The following is an 18,489-nucleotide window of genomic DNA, read 5'->3' as shown; positions in this document are numbered from 1 at the left end:
TTTTGACTTCCTTAGCAAAAGGAGGTATATCGTAAGCTCAGAATGAGTGTACCTCCATTGCTAAAAGCACTGTAGCTAGACAACACTTCCATCGAATCAACTGAACTTAGTGACGGACAATAGTGTTGTCTCACTCAACTACACCCTCAACCCTGTCACTGAATATTTAAAATAAAAAGAAGGAACATTAGACCAATTGTTGGAACCGAGGTATTGTCCTGAAGAAAGACTGGACCTATGTTCCTTGAAATAAAGAAGATATCTCAATGAAAAATGTTACTGCTGGCTGAGGCTCTGGAGCAAAGGGTCAAACTTCCAGAACAAGAGGCACTGCGTTCAAAAACGGAATCTCATTTAAAAATTTTTGGATCCCGTGCATTCTATACAGAGGACTAAGAATGCCGAGTGAGAAGATTGAAGGCCAAGATCAAAAGATTTTTGGATACTAAAGAGTATGGGGATCACTCAGAAAGCTGCAATTGGGGTGGAATATCAACCCAAACTGAGTGGAATGGTAAAGCAGGCTTGAGCAGTTGAATGGTCCACTCCTGCTTCTGATGGCCTCTGAAGAGGTTCACTCAATCCTGGCAAACATGACAACGTGAAACATTTGTCAGTCAAAATTGCAATTTTTTTCTTATACAAAAAAGATTTTTCTATTGACTCAATATTGATATTTGGTCCTCAAAATGACAGCATTTATTGTTATTACAATTATACATCCACTTTTAACAGCTCATTATCCTGAAACACGCATGGTCATTTTAAATTGGGGCACAACTTCAAAAATGCATACCTTTAAAATCAAATCTTACAGCTGACATGGTTTGATTTCAATTTTTAAATCCACCTTCAAAGTCATGTTGTAATCATTGCTATATTTTCAGTGTTCCAAGTTTTGCTGCCACCTCATTACTTGATACGAGATGGGACAGTAAACTGAGCACAGTTGGTCAATCATCACTTTCGATCCCCTCGAAAACGAAGTTCCATGACTCATTTTATTCCATATATGTACCGCATAAGAATTTTTCAGTAACCTCTGAGCTTCAGACCTGCTCATTACCTTGAAGTATTTTTTCCAGTCCTGCCAAGGAATTGGATAGAAAGCCTCAGGAGGTAACACACTCACTCCTTTGCACTGCTGAATCTTGGCTACGCTCCTCTTTTGACACCACTTTTTAAGAACACGGGTTACTAACTGGGGACCTTGGTGGCCCCAGATCCATGCATTGAAGTGCTCAGCAAAATCCTTCAAACAGTTTCCAATAAAGTCATGGCCCCGATCAAAAGACAAAAAGGCTGTATTCAGTAAATACTGTTCTTCTTTGCCAAGGCTGTTGGTGAGATTTAACAGATTTTTGAGAACAATAATGTCCGTGTCTAAGTAAATCCCACCATATTTCCACAAAAGGACAAGCCTGCAGGCATCGGCGATGGTTGGTATTAGATAAGGTTGCCACCACTGGTGCAATCTGGAATACCACAAAGACAACGGTGTGTCTGCGAAAAGATCTATCAGGTCTAATGGCCTGATCTCAACATTAGGAAAACAGTTCAGTAAGGAAATCCCAAAGGTTTTAGCTTTTGCAGCTGAAAGACCCTTCATGTAAAAGACAATCTTGGCCCTGGGATGAGATCTTGCTGCAGATTCCACAGAACACAAGGATAAAAAAGTAGGATTAGTTCGGTCAGAGACCTCCACAAAGAAAATAGTTGTATTATCGTGAGCATGGTAGTCACCATCTGTACCATTATTGAAGTCAATGGATGGACACTTGATGTTATTGTCTAACCTGTACTTTACAGGTAGGCTTTGGGCATCACCTCTGTAGTGCAGCATTAATGTCAATGATACCAACTTGAGCAAAATCAGACTACATATCCATAACTTACACTGTAAATTATTTTTTACTTTATTCTTTGATACTAAATATCTCTTAATGAAATTCTGCTGCTGTTTCTGCTTATCGTCAGATGAATTTTTGGAAAATTGGCTCATTTTTGTGACTATTGCGAAGCAATGTTCAAATTTTCAACGTAGATTCTTCTGCAGACAAAAGACAAATATTATCTTTGGTTTTCCAAGTTACTAACACTTTTTTAAAAAATAAACAAAATCTGAGCAAAATTAGCAACTACTAAAAGCAAATTCAATAAATGGCAATTATGCCATTGAGAGAAACCAGAAAACAAAATAAAAAATGACATAATCCACCTTATATATTCAAAACATTTTGAAAGTATATCGCAAGAACAAATTGCTAACTGTAAAATTATTACATTTCTTTTGATATAGTTGGTGGGCATTCACAGGGATTCACTTGGGTTTCTACAAATAGGGTCAGGATTAAGGCTAGGACTGAGATCATGAGGTACTTCTGTGATGGTTTTTGCCCCAGAAGTAGTAACAATAAATGTTGGTTACTTTAAAGATGTTTGAAGAGTGTGTGTTTTAAAACTTTTGAAAGTAACTTTTAAAAGTGCTTAATTGCGAAGGAGTCAAGCATTAGAGATGTTGTGAAATATTGGTAGCTCGGGTAAATTGGTCGGCTGTTGGTTTGTTCGCCGAGCTTGGCAAATGAATTGCAAACATTTTGTCTCCAGTCGAGAAGACATCATCAGTGCATAGGTGGGTGATTCCGCTGGTGCTTGGCTTTATATAGGCTGCCTAAGAGTAGTTAATTTTCTTGATTTTGATTGGTAGATATTTTAGTGGCCTAAATCAAGTTTGTGTTATGGTTTATCAAGTCGCCATTTGATTGGCTGTTTAATTGTATAATCATGAAGTCAAGCATCATTTTTGGTTGGTGTATTGCAGTGACTATGGACTTGGAAGCAGCATCCACAGGAAGGAAGTTTTCCCCAACTGGTCAGGGGGCCAACAGGGACTGTGCAGGGAAATGACTGCTGGGGTATTTGTTTTCTTTCGTTCTTTCTTTTGTTGGTGTACGTACTCCCTGCGTAACCTGGAGCGGCTTGCATGGCTGTGTAGGTGTATAAATATGTTTTGTACATCTTATGAATAAAGTATATTTTTTTCAAATTAAAAAAATCAACAGGAAGGAAGTTTTCCCCAACTGGTCAGGGGTCCAACGGGGTCTGTGCGGGGAGTCAACTGCCGGGCTATTTTCTTTGCTTTGTTTTTTTTTCCTTTTGTTTTGTTTTTATCCTTTAGTTGGTGTACGTACCACCTGGGTAACCCAGAGCGGCTTGCATGTCTGGGTTGGTGTATAAATATGTTTTATTTTTTGTACATCTTATGAATAAAGTATATTTTCTCAAATTAAAAAAAAATCAACAGGAAGGAAGTTCAAATATAAACAGCTATATTCTAGACAGAGACAGGCAAGAGAAGAGCTAGAGAGAGAAAGCAGTCAGCAAGCTGAAACAGAGTCACATTCCTGAGCAGTTAAATACGTTTAAGCCATCTAACCCTAAAGGATTCACTCCTAACTGATCAAATGCCCAGAATTCAGCCACATAGAATGTCAGTTCTGATGTATTTAAGCTACCATAATTATCAAATCTGAGAGTTCAAAACATCCTGGAAAGAGGCCTACCACTGTATGGAAGATTGTATAGATGGAATCTCATTTTCAAAGAATAGACAAACATTTGGCCAAGTTGCTATGATGTGAGCTGATGGTAATGTTGGACAACCCAGAGTGAAACATGGCTTGACTGATCAAGATTTTTACTTTTTTAGGTTGGTTACTCATTGAACAGATTCACACAAGGCTACAGGAACAAACAGCCATTAACAATTGTTCTTTAAGGCATATGTTAGGTCCCAAGACACTTCCGTGCATCAATTAAAAATGAGCAGAGACAAAGATTCACCTGGAGGTACCTCATTATCTTAGTAAACTAACTTTATAGCTCATTACTAACAGAGAAATTCAATAATAAGATGCTCCCACAAGTGACTGACATTTCAGAAAGCCAGTTAGATGATAACAGAAAAAGGATAGCAGTATGATGATCGTGGTTCTTAAACTAATTAAGCATATATCACGCCAAGCAGCATCAGAGGAGTCAGCTTTCCTGCTCCTCTGATGCTGCTTGGCCTGCTGTGTTCATCCGGCTCTACACCTCGTTATCTCAGATTCTCCAACATCTGCAGTTCCTACCATCTCTAGGCATACAGCATCTTGCCAGTCTGAGACTGCTCAGCTGTTGTTCATAGAGACACACGGCATGGAAATAGAGGCTTCAGTCCAACCAGTCCATGCTGAATATAATTCTAAACCTGCCTGGCCCATATCTCTCCAAACCCTTCCTATTTATGTACTTTCTAAGTGTCTTTTAGATGTTGTAACTGTACCAGCATTAACCACTTCCTCTGGAAGGTCACTCCACGTGCAAACCACTCTCCGTAAAAAAAAAACTGCCTCATGTCTTTTTAAAATCCCTTTCTTCTCACCTTAAAAATATGTTCCCTAGTCTTGAAATCCCACAATCCTAGGGGAAAGACACCTACCCTATCTATAACCCCTCACGATTTTATAAACCTCTATACGGTCACCTTTCTACCTCCTACACTTCAATGAAAAAAGTCCCAGCCTAACCAGCTTTTCTTTATAACTCAAACCTTCCATACCAGGCAACATCTTGGGTAAAAGTCTTTGAACCCTCTGTAGTTTTCAGAGATGCCACCAATCCATCACAGACGGAGTGCCGGTAAGGTTAATAAACAGCAATGCTTTGCAGGCAGGCACACAAATTCAGAAGTGCTCAGTGAGCCTCAAGTCACCACCTAATGCCTTGCTGTTGACTGATTAAATCCACTGCCTTATTCATTATCATTCACAGTAAACTTAATAAATTCTATGAAGCATATAAAAACATTCATACCCAAAATGGTTTGGAACTAGCCAGGATCTTTCAGGGCTGTCTATATTTTAATTATAAACTTGAATCATTGACAAGTTGAATTGACAACTCCAGCCCTCATAGTTCTTTACTATTACCGGGGAGAATTCTAGTGTGAATTTTGGTAAAGCCAAGAGCAGCCTGGTTCCGCACATTGAAACTTAGCAGTCTACGTACCAGTGGAGTTTGTTCAATGTAGAATTAAGACCCATATTTTACTAGGTGTCATTAGCCTACTAATTACAAGCGGACAGGGAATAAAGGCTTAATCAAGAGTTCCCATTTGAGTGCTCAGTCAAATAAAGACTGGTGGGTCTCATGGCCAGATCCAAACAATTGGAACAAAAGACTCCATCTGAATAGAGTCACGTTTAGAATTTTAAACTTCTCAATGAAGGTCTTCAAAAGTATTAAAGAACCAACAACAATTCCAAAGTCTCTTTTTTATGGCAGAGTACTTATTGGATTTGTTTTCGCCACTCCTGACTTATCAACCAGCAAAAACACAGCACCTACTTCCAAATCATTGGCATCAGTTTACATATTGAAAGGCTTAGAAACACAAGGGGCAGCTAACACTGGTTATTAGAAATTACCTTCAATTTCTCAAAGGTGGCCTGGCTTTCTACTTATCGTATCATTGTTGCATATTTTTTTAAGAACTTTTTAAAAAGATGTTACAGTTATTGTGCACAGATTGTCAGAGAAACTCATGCATTTCTAAACATCTCATGCTTTTTCATTTAGTTCTAGAACAGCGTATTCTATTAGAGTCTTTACTTTCACTATTTTTGGCAACACTTGTCCTTGTATGATACGTCCAGGTAAGTTACTCCTGCTTCCATTAATTCATTTTTCACTTTTGGAACTTTTGATTGACCTTGAGCTATCTTACAGACTCCAGAGAATCTTTCTAGAAAGGCGGACATGTAATCCACCATTGAGGATGTATATTTTCAGTTCAATAATTTCTCCCTAAACAGTTTGAATAGAGCTTTAATCTCACGACTATGGTAAGAGATCTAATCCTTCATTCCAATCCTGTGGGTACAGGCTTTAATCACTGTTTTGACAATGTGATATTCTCTCTAAAGTTCCTTGTGTTTACAGGTGACAAGCAAGCAACTAACTTCAATTGTTTTATGCTTTAACTGTTATTGATTTCCCGGGAAAATAAAAGTTTTGGAAGTTAGAGCCTTGAGCAGGTTGCATCTCAGTTGGTACTCCACAAGTAGAAATAAAGCAGAGCTAACTTCTCCCACCAGTACCCTAGCTGTAATCATCCTTAAAAGAATAGCCTCTGGAAAACCGGGTTCTCATCTCCACAATTGTAAGGATGTATTGATGGCCTGATTTTATTTTTAGGTACGTTCCTACACAATCTTAACACTCAACACTAAATGGTTCAAAAACTGATAAGGGTGTCAAAGGTTTGTTTATATATTGAGGTTGAGGTTTTCGTACTAAATCTTTCACGGAACAATATCATGTCTTTATGTTGTCTTGGCGTTTGCTGTTTCTATACTTCCACATCTGCCATAGGGATGTCACGTGTTACTTGTGTTGAAGAAAGGGAATAGGAATAACCCTGGGAATGATAGGCCAGTCAGTCTTACTTCTGTGGTGGGCAAAATGTCAAAGAGGATTCTGAGAGTGAGTATTTATGATTATTTGCAGAAGCATAGTTTGATTAGAAAGAGTCAGCTTGGCTTTGAGAGAGGCAGGTCATGCCTCACGGTCTTTTTGAATTCTTTGAGGATGTGACAAAACACATTGCTGAAGGTTGAGCAGTGGATGTGGTGTCTATGGATTCCAGCAAGGTGTTTGATAAGGTTCCCCATGGTAGGCTCATTCAGAAAGAAAGGAGGCAAAAGATTCAGAGAAACTTGGCTGTCTGGATACAGAGTTGGCTGTCCAATAGAAGACAGAGGATGGTAGTAGATGGAAGGTATTCAGCCTGGAACTTGGTGACCAATGGTGTTCTGCAGGAATCTGTTCTGGGACCTCTGCACTTTGTGGTTTTTATAAGTGACTTGGATGAGGAAGTGGAAGGGTAGGTTAGTAAGTTTATTAATGACACAAAGGTTGGTGGAGTTGTGGATAGTGTGGAGGGCTATTGCAGGTTGCAAAGGCACACTGACAGGATGCAGAGCTGGGCAAAGAAGTAGAAGATGGAATTCAACCCGGAAAAGTGTGAAGTGATTCGTTTTGGAAGGTTGAATTTGAAAGCAAAATATAGGGCTAATGGCAGGATTCTTAGCAGTGTGGAGGAACAGAGGCATCTTGGGGTCCACGTCCATAGGTCTCTCAAAGTTGCTCCCCAAGTCGATGGGGTTGTTAAGGCGGCGTACGGTGTGTTGGCTTTCATTGGCAAGGGATTGAGTTTAAGAGCCGCAATGGAATGTTGCAGGGCTGTAAAACCCTGGTTTGACCACACTTGGAATATCATGTTCAGTTCTGGTCGCTGCATTATAGGAAGATTGTGGAAGCTTTAGAGAGTGTACAGAGGAGATTTACCAGGACGCTGCCTGGACTGGAGGGCAGGTCTTATAAGAAAAGGTCGAGGGAGCTAAGACTTTTCCCATTGGAGTGAAGGATGAGAGGTGACTTCATAGAGGAGTGCAAGATGATGACAGGCATAGAGTGGATCACCAGAGATTTTTTCCCAGAGTGGAAATAACTATTACGAGGTGGCATAATTTTATGTCAGATGTGGGTTCTTGACACAGAGATTGGTGGGTGTGTGGAATGCACTGCCAGTGGTGGTAGTGGAGTCAGATACATTAGGGACATTTAAGCAACTCTTGAATAGGCACATGGATCATAGCAAAATGAAGGGTATGCTGGTTAGTTTTATCTTCGAGTTGGATAATAAGTTGGCACAACATTGAGGGCCAAAGGGCCAGTACTGTGCTGTTCTGTTCTATGTTCTATCTCTTTATGATATCTGGGTGGAACCACTATTTGACAAACAACTGTCCATTTTTCATCTGTAGGTCCGAGAGGATGCGCTCATCACAACTCTGCTTCTAATCCAAAAGGTTATTGTAATTCCATTAGCCTCAGTTTCAGTGTGAGCTGTCTGTGCTAACTTATTTAACCCTGGATTTGCTTCCTGAGCTTCAGTTAATGAAACATGCCCAACACTTCTTTCAAATTTTCCTCATTTTAAGAGCTTAAGCTGCTCCAGCATTGGCTTGTAGTATTCCTATGAACTCTACTACTTGGACTTGTTTAGCTTTTTTTTGGTAACCACACATGATGGAAAAATAACTAGAACCCATTCTTGCACAGCTAATTTCTTAGCTTCCCCAATTACCACTGGACAATGGAACTACACTCTCCCCCTTAGCCATTTAACAACACATTGACTGTCATTGAACTATCTGGGAGGGAAAAACAAATCCTTTTCCTGCATTCCTTTGTGTTGTTATAGATATGGAGGCTTCATTTGAAGAAAAAAAAAGGGATGATCTTCCCTTTTGATGAAACCCTTCATTTCTCTCACGTCCCCAGTACACCTCTTTTACACTCACAGCAGCATTTACCTCTGGTCTTTTCATTGTGGTTGAAGCTACAAGCTGATTGGAGACTTTTTTGGATGCATTCTTACGAGCTCCAAGAAGTCCCATTTGTTTCCCTCATTCCAGTATTCTGAACAAACCACTTAGTGGCAACAGAAACACCTTGGCTTCAACTTTCACTTCCACCCTCAACATTTTCCTTCTGATCCAAGGAGACCTTGAGGCATTCCAACTATCTATTCTTTACCCTGACCACATGTGTTCCTTTCGCCCTTCCATTGTCTATCCCTTTTGAATTGGAAGGTAACAAAAAAGGTTCAGGTTTATGGAGTAGCTCATAAATCAACAGCGTATCTAGGAATTGCAACTCTTAGGAACTCAACATGGGCTCTTACTGTGAAACGTTGACAGTTCTGAAATTGCTCAAACAGAATCATTTCTTGAAGAGATTCATGCATGGTTACAGCTTTGACTGTTCATATCCACCTGTTAAAAATTTGTTTGCATAATCCTTTTGAATTCACTTAGGGTTGCTTGGGCTGTTTCTGTAAATTCCAATGCAACTCCAGCATTCGTTTGGATGCTGCCAGTATAGCTTTTTTTGAGAAAGCAGCATCAGAATCCTGAGATCCTGTAAAGTGTAACGTTCCCGTGCTTTAGCTGTCATGGCAGATGGTGGAAATTGAATTCAATGAGAATCTGAAATTAAGAGTTGAACGATGACTATGATTCCATGGTTGATTTTTGCAAAAAATGTATTTGGTTCACTAGTGGCCTTTAGAGAAAGAATCTGCCATCCTTACCTGGTCTAGCCTACATGTAACTCCAGACTGGAGCAATGCAGTTGACACTTAACTGCCCTCTGGACAATCAGGGATAGGCAATGAATGCTCGTCTATCCAGAGATGCCCTCATCCCATAAATGAATTTTTTTAAAAAAAATGTTATTGACGCAAAAAAGATGAGATCCCAGTGGAACACCACACGTCAGTCAGACAAAGGCCCATTTATGCATGCTGTTTTCTGACAGCCAACCAGCTCGCCAATCTTCTATGTTAGCCCTACACCATGAGCTCTTATTCTCCACAATAATCTTTGGTGTGGCACCTTATCAAAGGCTTTCTGGAAACCCAATCACAGCAAGTCTGGTTTAATGATAATACTGGTGCTGAAACCTCAGTTTAAATTACACCTATCACCTTGAACTGTCCACCTGTAGCTATTACTTGTGGCACCGAATGTCAGGAACATATTGAGCTGCAAGCACATTTTTTTAAAAAAAATACCTTAAAACTTTCAGCCTTCTCAGCCCATTTCTGCATCGCTAATTTCACTTTTGCATCTTGCCCAAAAGGAATGTTGTATCAACAATTTACTTGGAGCTCCAATTGCAGTCCAGTTCCTAGTTGAACATCTGAAATCAAATCAGCTCCTACACATCCTCACTTTCAAACAGGCTTCAGCAGTCAGGTGTGACTTGCTTCTAGTTCTTACTTGCTTCTGTGTTTCACTTACCCTGTTTAAAGTAAAATAAAAGACTCCACTACTAGCTGTTTTTCCCTTGGTGATCTTTCCCTGAGCCTTTCTTTAGACTGTTTTGCTGTTCAGCTGCTTCCAAACTTTGCGTGAGAAAGCCAGTAAGGCTTTAAAGCTGTAAATGCTAATTGGAGAGAAAGAGCTTGTCCCAAGCTGCTAATACGCTGTGTTCTTCCGTTTGTACGTCACAGAGTACGGGATTAAAGAAGTCAGTTTCAATTTTTTCAGATGGCAATACTGGGATTGAAGTTCTTGAGTGTCTCCTACCCGACATTGCATGTTACTGTGCTGTGAAGGTCACAGTCAAAGAGCTAACATTCCCTAGTCATCCTTATATTTCAGGTTAGAGGGACTGGATATTGACCCAGACAAAAGGAAATAAGACATAAATGAACTCTCTCACTCCTAAAGTGGAGTTCAGTCACAGTCAAAAGGAATCACAACAGAACCTCAATCTACCCGAGAATTTAAGAACCTTGAAATTGATTGTTAAACTACCAACATCGACACGACTGAAAACCTTCACTGCAATAACATTAATGATCAACTGTCCATTCTCCATGGCACCACATCCACACACTCCTCTCTGAAGTTCAGTAGCAGCATTGTGTACTGTCTGCAAGATGCATAGCAGAAATTCACCCAAAGGTCCTTAGACAACTCCTTCCAAACCCATGATGATTCCCTTCTAGGAGGGCAAGTGCAGCAGATCTATGAGAGCACTATGCCTCTCTAAGCCACTCACCATCCTGATATGGAAACGTAATCACTGTTCCCTGACTGTCACTGGGTCAAAATCCTGGAATTCCCTCCCTAACGGCATTGCAGGTGCACCTACAGCACATGGACTGCAGCAGTTCAAGAATGCGGCTCACCGTCACTTTCTCAAGAGCAACTAGAGGTAGGCAATAAATGCTGGCCATCCAGTGACGCCCATATCCCAGAAGTGATTAAATGCAGAGACCTAATTTCAAATTTACTTTTTTGAACTTACCACTTATTTCTAATGCACGTTTGTGTTGTTTTAATAGTTTTGAGTCACATTTTCTAATCAATAAATTCACTTTTCATTAACTCAAGGAAGCCAGGTTAAGTTGGCTCATTTTAAAGGGAGTTAATTCAATTTGGTATCCTCAAGGGAAGAGGCTCATTTTAAATTAATCGCATTGTGATCAGGGCCTGGGTGAATAAATAAGGTGAGTCAGTTCATCCCTTCTCACCTGGAAGTTTAGCAAATTCACATATGCAACCTGAAACTGTAATAAATTCGTGAACTTTGCCTGAATTTCTGCAATGCATCTTGTAGACAGTACACAATGCTGCTGCTGAACATAAGGGAGGTGAGTTTGGAAGAATAGATAGTTGAACATTAATGCCATTGCAGTGCAAGTTTTCAGTAGTGTTGATTTTTATTGTTCTGTTGCTATTATTGATCAAACTTCACCGTACACTCTATTTACGTGTAACTGCCGATAAAGTCTTTGGATATTCACATGTGCAATATTGAATTGGTCACAAGCCCCACCCAATGTTTATGGAATGCATTCCCGGGTGCAAATCAAGTCATTGGAAATAAAATGTACCCATTCTGAACTCTTTCAGGAAATCATGAGGGGCATTGTTTCCTCACTTGTGAACTTGCAGTGGAACATCCAAATCTCAGGAACTTGGTTTGGTTTGAAATTTGTACGAACATGCAAAAGAGCCTTAGATTTTTCCCCTCAACTGCGCAAATGGAACAATAGCTTTCCTTATACACACGTAGGCTGATTTTCAGCACTGCTGTCCGTCCCAGCACTCTGCTCATGCACCTGGGTCCCAGTGGCTGCATTGAGATGTTAACAAGGTCTAGTCCCAAACCCAGGTGCAAATCCAATCCCAGGCTCGATGTTATGCCAATGAATGAGGAAGGAGCCTTGTGATTTTAAACCTAGACTTCATCCCAGGGCAATTATTCATGTTCAAACAAATGACAAATTATACATGATATCTGAACAAGATTGATGAGTAAATGGAATATTCTGTTTGACAGAATGGGAATCTTGTTCTTTCCTCACTGCCTCCCTGCCACCACCAAGAAAGTCCTGTATATTATAGATGCTCCAGAATTCCAGAGACAGCTCCAAGCATCAGTCCAGCTAAGCTACAACACAGGACAATGTGTGCTGACAGACAGAAATGTTATGCAACAAACAAAACTAAGTTATCCTCCAATCATTATACCAGAATAATGCTTTACAGTGCTACCACATCCAGTTATGACAATTGGACGTTTAAATAATTAACTGGAGGAGGTTCCCCAAACATCCCAATCTCAATGATCAAGAAATTTGTCTTTTGTTTGTCATTTATATAAGTGATTTGGATGAGAATATAGAAGGCATGATTAGTAAGTTTGCAGATGACATCAAAATTGGTGGCATACTAGACAATGAAGAAGGTTTTCTAAGATCACAATGGGATGTTGATCAAATGGGTCAGTGGGTTGAAAAATGGCAGATGGAATCCAACCTGGATAAATGTAAGGTATTGTGTTTTGGTACAACAAACAGGGACAGGTTTCTTTTTACAATTAATGATAGGCCTTTGGGTAGTGGTGGTGAACAGAGGGATCTAGGGATTCAGATACATAATTCCTTGAAGTTTGCACCACATATACACAATGTTTAGAAAGGTGTTTGCCACTCTTGCCTTCATTGCTCAGTCCTTTGAGCGATATGGGCCAGGAGCAGGCAGTTGGGACTATTTAGTTTGGAATTATGTTCAACATAGACTGTTCGGTCCAAAGGGTCTGTTTGTCTGTTTCCGTGCTGTATGACTATGACTGTGACTTTATGTCCAGCATGCCAGTGCAAAAGAAAAAGTGAAGCATTTACAATTACTTTCAATCAGAATTGCCTAACAGAGGACCCAACTTACCATCATTGGAGGTACCAGCTACCAGTCTTCAAGTATTTCACATGATACTACAAAGTGATTAAAGGCACTAGACACTGTCATACAGTTAAGGATGTACAGCATGGAAACAGACCCTTCAATCCAACTCATTTGTGCTGACCAGATATCCTAAATTAATCTAGTTCCATTTGTCAGCATTTGGCCCATACCCCTCTAAACCCTTCCTAGTCATATACCCATCCAGATGCTTTTTAAACGTACCAGCCTCCACTACTTCATCTGGCAGTTCATTCCATACATGCACCACCCTCGGTACGAAAATGTTACCCCTCAGGTCCCTTTTAAAATTTTCTCCCCTTCACCTTAAACCTATGCCCTCTACTTTTGGACTTCCCTACCCAGGGAAAAAGGATCTTGGCTATTCACCCTGTCAATGCCCCTCATGATTTTATAAATTACTATAAAGGTCACCCCTCAGCTTCAGACGTTCCACAGAAAATAGCCCCAGCCTATTGAGGCTCTCCCTATAAGTTTAACTCTCCAACCCTGGCAACTTTCTTGCAAATCTTTCCTGAATCCTTTCACATTTAACAACATCTTTCCTACAACAGGGAAATTAAGCGACACAGTGGCTCAACGGTTAGCACTACCTTATCCCTGCAGCAGGGACCCAGGTTTGATTCTAACCTCAGGCAAGTGTCTGTATGGAGTTTGCATGTTCTCCCCGTGTCTGTTGGATTCCTGCTGGGTGCTCTAGTTTCCTCCCACAGTCCAAAAATGAGCAGGCTAACTGGATTGGCCATATTAATTTTCCCATTGTGTTGATTAGGCACATTTAGCCACGGGAAAATACAGGGATCGGGTAGGGGGATGGGTCTGGTTGGAATGCTCTTCGGAGGGTCGGTGTGGATTTGTTGGGCCAAATGGCCTGTTTCCACAGTGTGGGGATTCTATCACTAGATTTGAACGCTGTATTCCAAAAGTGGTCTAGCCAATATCCTGTACAACTGCAACTTGACATTTCAACACCAACACTCAACGCGCTGACCAATAAAGGCAAGCGTACCCAATGTCTGCATCGCTATCCTGCCTACCTGTGACTCCACTTTCAAGGAACCATGAACTTGCGCTCTTGGATCTCTTTGCTTGGCAATTCTCCCTAAAACCTTAAACAGCGAGTGTATAAGTTCTGCTCTGAATTGTCTGACAAAGACAACAAATCATAGTCTTGAATTACTTGTGTACAAATTAAAATCTTAAAAAGACAAAACTACCCCTTACTTAATAAAAAAGGTCATACAAGCCAAAGAAAACACAACTTGGTGACCATCGAGAAATATTTGTGCCGATTCCATCTTGTCCTGAGAGAAGTCAGGGAATTTCATATCGAGAAGATGGGCAGGGCATTTTAATGAAGTGCTTTAAAAGGGAGGGATGGAAAAAATTCTGAACTACCTCCAATAGGCAGGACTTACTCAGCAATAACCTGCGACCTGGTGCTCAATTTGAGCTTCACCAGGCCACTAAAATCTAAGCCTCATTTCAATGTTGATCCAAACATGGACAAAACATAGCCCATGCGGTGATAATGACTGCCCTCAACATCAAGGCACCAATTGACAGAGTCTGGCATCAAAGATCACCAGGAAAATTGAAGTCAATGGAAATTTAACTGGTTGGGGTCATAGCTAGCATAAAGGAAAATGATTGTGGTTGTTGGGAGTTCTATCATCTCAGCTCTAGAATGCTGCCGCAGGAATTCTTTGGGGCAGAGACCCAGGCTCAATGATCTTCCTTCTTTCACACATTCAGAAGTAGGGATCATTATTGATGATTGCACAATGGATCAGAAACATTCACAATTCCACAGATACTGAAGCATCTTGCGCTACAATGCAGCATAACTGGATGGTTAAGTGACAAGACATTGACAGTCACATGTGTGGCATTAAATTGATCCTCTTCAACAGGAGAGGCTAATCACCAGCTCTCTCAGCATTAGCACCTTCCTAGAATTACCACTGACCAGGGACAGGAGAAGTCGTATAAATAATATAACTGCAAGAACAGGTCAGAGGCTAGGAATTCTGTGGCAATTACCAACTCCCATTTCCCCAAAAGCCTGTCCACCATCTACCAGGCACAAGTGATGGGATTCACACCACTTGAATAAAGCTCCTTCACTTCGCTTGATTGGAAGAATAAAGGTCCTATATCCTCAAGGAGCTCAACACCATCTGGAACAAAGCAGCTCAATTGTCCCATAGACCACCTTAAACATTCACTCCTTCTGCCACTTGACACATTTCAGCACATTCTATATAGAGTACATATTGCTGCCAACAACTCATCAAGCCTTCTTCAACAGCATCTTCCAAATCCATGACCTCTAGTGTCCAGAAGGACAAAGGCAAATGATGCATGAAACCCATGGCTCCCCTCCAAGTCATGCTCCATCCTGACTTGTAACTATAAAACTATTCCTTCACTGTTGCTCAGTTAGAATCCTGGAGCTCTCTCCCAAACAGCACGCTGCCCGCGTTCAGCAGTGGTTCAAGACAGGAGTTTGCCACCGCTGTCACAAGTGTAATTAGGAATGGGCCACAAACACTGTCCTTGCCAGCAAGAATGAATTTTTTAAAAAGTTGCTAATTTTCAGCATCACCCACTTGGCAGAGAATAACCTGAAAACTCTACAGGTGTTCCATTTCCTCTAAAGGGGAAAGGCGGGGGGGGGGGGTGCGGAGACCGTGGAGCATGGAGGCTGGATGATGGGAACAAGGCACATGGGGACACTGAAGCGAGAGGAAGAAGAAGGAAGGCTGCGTAAAGAAGGCAGGAGTAAATTGAGACTGCCTGAGGAAGCCTGCATAGTGGAGGTGGGGGAGGATCTGAAGGCTGGGAAAAAGGGATTTGCAAGGCAGGAGGAAGTGGAAACCAGAGAGGAGAACAAAACATTTGAAACAATCAACAAAGGAAAATGCAGCCAACTGGGAACGAGGAAATCATGGAGGTGACGAATTCCTTGCAAATGAATGGTGGCCCAAGTTCAGGAGTTACTGTACGGGAAAAATAGTCGATAAAATGGGAATGAACATGATTGTTAAATTTAAAGTCAGAGATTGAGATTGTAAGTGCAATTAAAACAAAGGTAGCATCTATCTGGTTAAGATATTACAGCTTGTGGTACTCACAGTGAAAACACATTAGTTGTGGCATTATCATCCAAGTGTACTGCTGCATCCAAATAATTTTGAAATAAAAAAGGAACTGTTGCCAATAACTTATGATTCATGTTTATCTTTTGTCAGTTTTAATAGTCATGTCCAGGAAACTAATGCATTCCTTGGGTGTTGTCATTAAAATCTTATTGTGATGGTGATAATTACAGATCATATTGACAAACTCTGCCAACTTCTGCTTGTGTGCTGTGCAAGCCCAAACACTCCAGACATGAATGTGAATATGTGGGAATTGTTATTACATGTCCGCATCATGAGTCAGGGAATACAATACGCCATGGAAACGATCCAAAAAAGGTCCACCCAAAAAAAATTGAGTCCTTCTGCCCAAGGTATTCCTAACTAGACTCCTGGAAAAAAGATGCACTCAGTCAAAAGTCCACTTTCTGGAAAACTGAGTTCATTCTGTATGATGGAAAGTTATGATGTACGTGTAGTCTTCCTTCAACCACAATACTCCCAGTCAAGCCAATATGGAATAATCTGAAAATGAGCCAAGTAATGAATGGGCCTCTCATATTAGAGTTGATACCTCTGTGCCTTCTCTGTCACTGTAATATTATTATACACCGCATTTGGTTCTATTATCCTAATGCAAGATGTGGTTTGTCTGGTTAACACGCAAAACAATAATTTTCACTGTCTTCAGATGCATGTGACAATGGTAAATCAAATCAAATCCTTATACATGTACACTGAAACATTAATTTGGTATCTAGCCCAAACAGTTGGAAGCATTCACAGCAAACTACTCTTTTAGTGAATTTGCCATCTCAATAGTTTTATCGGCATTAACCTCGATGTGAAGAGCGGAGCACATGTTCGTTGTCGAATACCGTCTGAGTTTTATAATCGGTCATTCTCAAGTGAAAGAAACAGGAGAAATTTTAAAAAGTTTGGAGTGTTTAGTTACATATGGGTGTAGCAAGGGACCTCTACCCTGGAACTGACTTTTTATTTCTGAATGACGTTAACGTTCAATGCAATTTCAATACGTTGGAAGATTTAAGAATTGCTAAAGTGCTATCACAAAACGGTTGCAAGCAACACAGGGGTGCGAAGCTGGAAAAAAGTAAAGCGATTGTAAATTGGACCGTGATCTTTGTCCACATTAAAGGGGTGGGTCACATTAACAACGAAGAAGTGCTTTGGGTGGGACTGGATCTACACTAACTGCAGAATCTAAATTTAGATCAAACTTGGGATTTTTTTTAAAAAGTACTGAATTTACTGTCCCAGGTATTTTTGTTTTGGTTGTCCGGGGTGCATTCGGATGAACAGCTTTGTTTAACCTCAATCATTTAACATCCAAGATTTCAAACTGCGCCTGTGAAAAATCCCGCATTAAACATGACGGTTGTTCTTTACAATAGCAACAAACCCCTTTGATTTTATCTGCTGGTGTTTCAGCTGAACTGGCAGCTCCTCAGCATCGGACTGCAGTGAGCTCAGGTACGGCATTCCCACTTCACACATAAACACATCAAGCTCATCTTCAGTTTAGTACCCACGTTTACCTGCTGGGGCTGGTCTCTCCCGCGATTGAAGTGTTAAAACCAGGACAGCGGCACGGATTGCAGTTTTCTCTGATCAGAAAGCCTGCAGCTAGGCAAACAACATTGGCTAAAAGTCTCAATTGCACTTCATAGTCAAATGAGTGAAGTCACTCCTCCAAACACACCTGAGAGATGGGGCGGGGGGGAATGACCAGCGCCAATGAAGTGAGGGGGAATCACTTCTGGTAAAAAGCCACCTACTAAGAATCATTAACTCTGTATCTCTCCAGCATGCTGCCTTGACCGCTGGGTATTTTCAGCGTTCTTTGTTTATGTTAATACATTTTCAGGCGTGAGAACAAGTGCTCAGTATAAAACTCTCCAGGGAAACCAGTGAGTTATTCCACCTTGTCAAAGCTTCTCACTGTGTTCAGAGGGAGCTGTTCAATGTCAATCTAACTGGGAACAAATGTGATCAAACCCTATCCATTCTTTTCGCCTCACCATGGAATCGGATAAACAGAGATATTCCAGTATTCCGTTTTATATCCTTGCTGCTTTGATGTGGGTTTGGGGATTAAACAGATTCTCTTTTAATTAATCAATGGGGGTGATACGAGCCGCGTCAACAAACAAACATCAAATAAAGATCCCAGTGGAAATGTGAAATGAAACCAGGCGAAGATGAAAAGACACGGTTAGCCAGGCAGTATCCCCAGGGAAAGGCACTTACCTACTCAGATTCAGCACCTTCCGTCACAAATAGAAGATTCTGGAGTTTAAAGCGTTGTTTCCCCCCCCAGTTACCTCTCCCAGGAGGACTTGAAGTGGCCAACATCATCTTGGTATGTAAATTAATTGCAACACAAACTAGCAACAGGTTAAAGCTCTAATTTCCAATTAAAGAAACTGCAAAGG

At 40.8% G+C, this 18,489-nt stretch overlaps 1 protein-coding gene across 1 annotated transcript; it reads right to left on the bottom strand.

Moving 5' to 3' along the window:
• Positions 1–689: 689 nt before the first annotated feature.
• LOC125461025 (lactosylceramide 4-alpha-galactosyltransferase-like) lies at positions 690–17,731 on the bottom strand. The gene is made up of 2 exons (XM_048549308.2): positions 17,593–17,731; positions 690–2,050 (listed from the first exon to the last, which is right to left on the bottom strand). Exon 2 carries the CDS (start codon positions 2,000–2,002, stop codon positions 884–886), a length of 1,119 nt encoding a protein of 372 aa, XP_048405265.1. The 5' UTR covers positions 2,003–2,050; positions 17,593–17,731; the 3' UTR covers positions 690–883.
• Positions 17,732–18,489: the final 758 nt, after the last annotated feature.

Source organism: Stegostoma tigrinum, chromosome 18 (genome assembly GCF_030684315.1).
Source record: "Stegostoma tigrinum isolate sSteTig4 chromosome 18, sSteTig4.hap1, whole genome shotgun sequence".
Classification (NCBI taxonomy): Eukaryota; Metazoa; Chordata; class Chondrichthyes; order Orectolobiformes; family Stegostomatidae; genus Stegostoma; species Stegostoma tigrinum.
The sequence above is the reverse complement of the archived record's forward strand: the minus strand, read 5'-3'. Positions and strand labels throughout refer to the sequence as shown.

Excerpts from the sequence above, each read along its gene's own strand:
- LOC125461025 (XM_048549308.2), bottom strand. The coding sequence starts at position 2,002 with ATGAGCCAATTTTCCAAAAATTCATCTGACGATAAGCAGAAACAGCAG.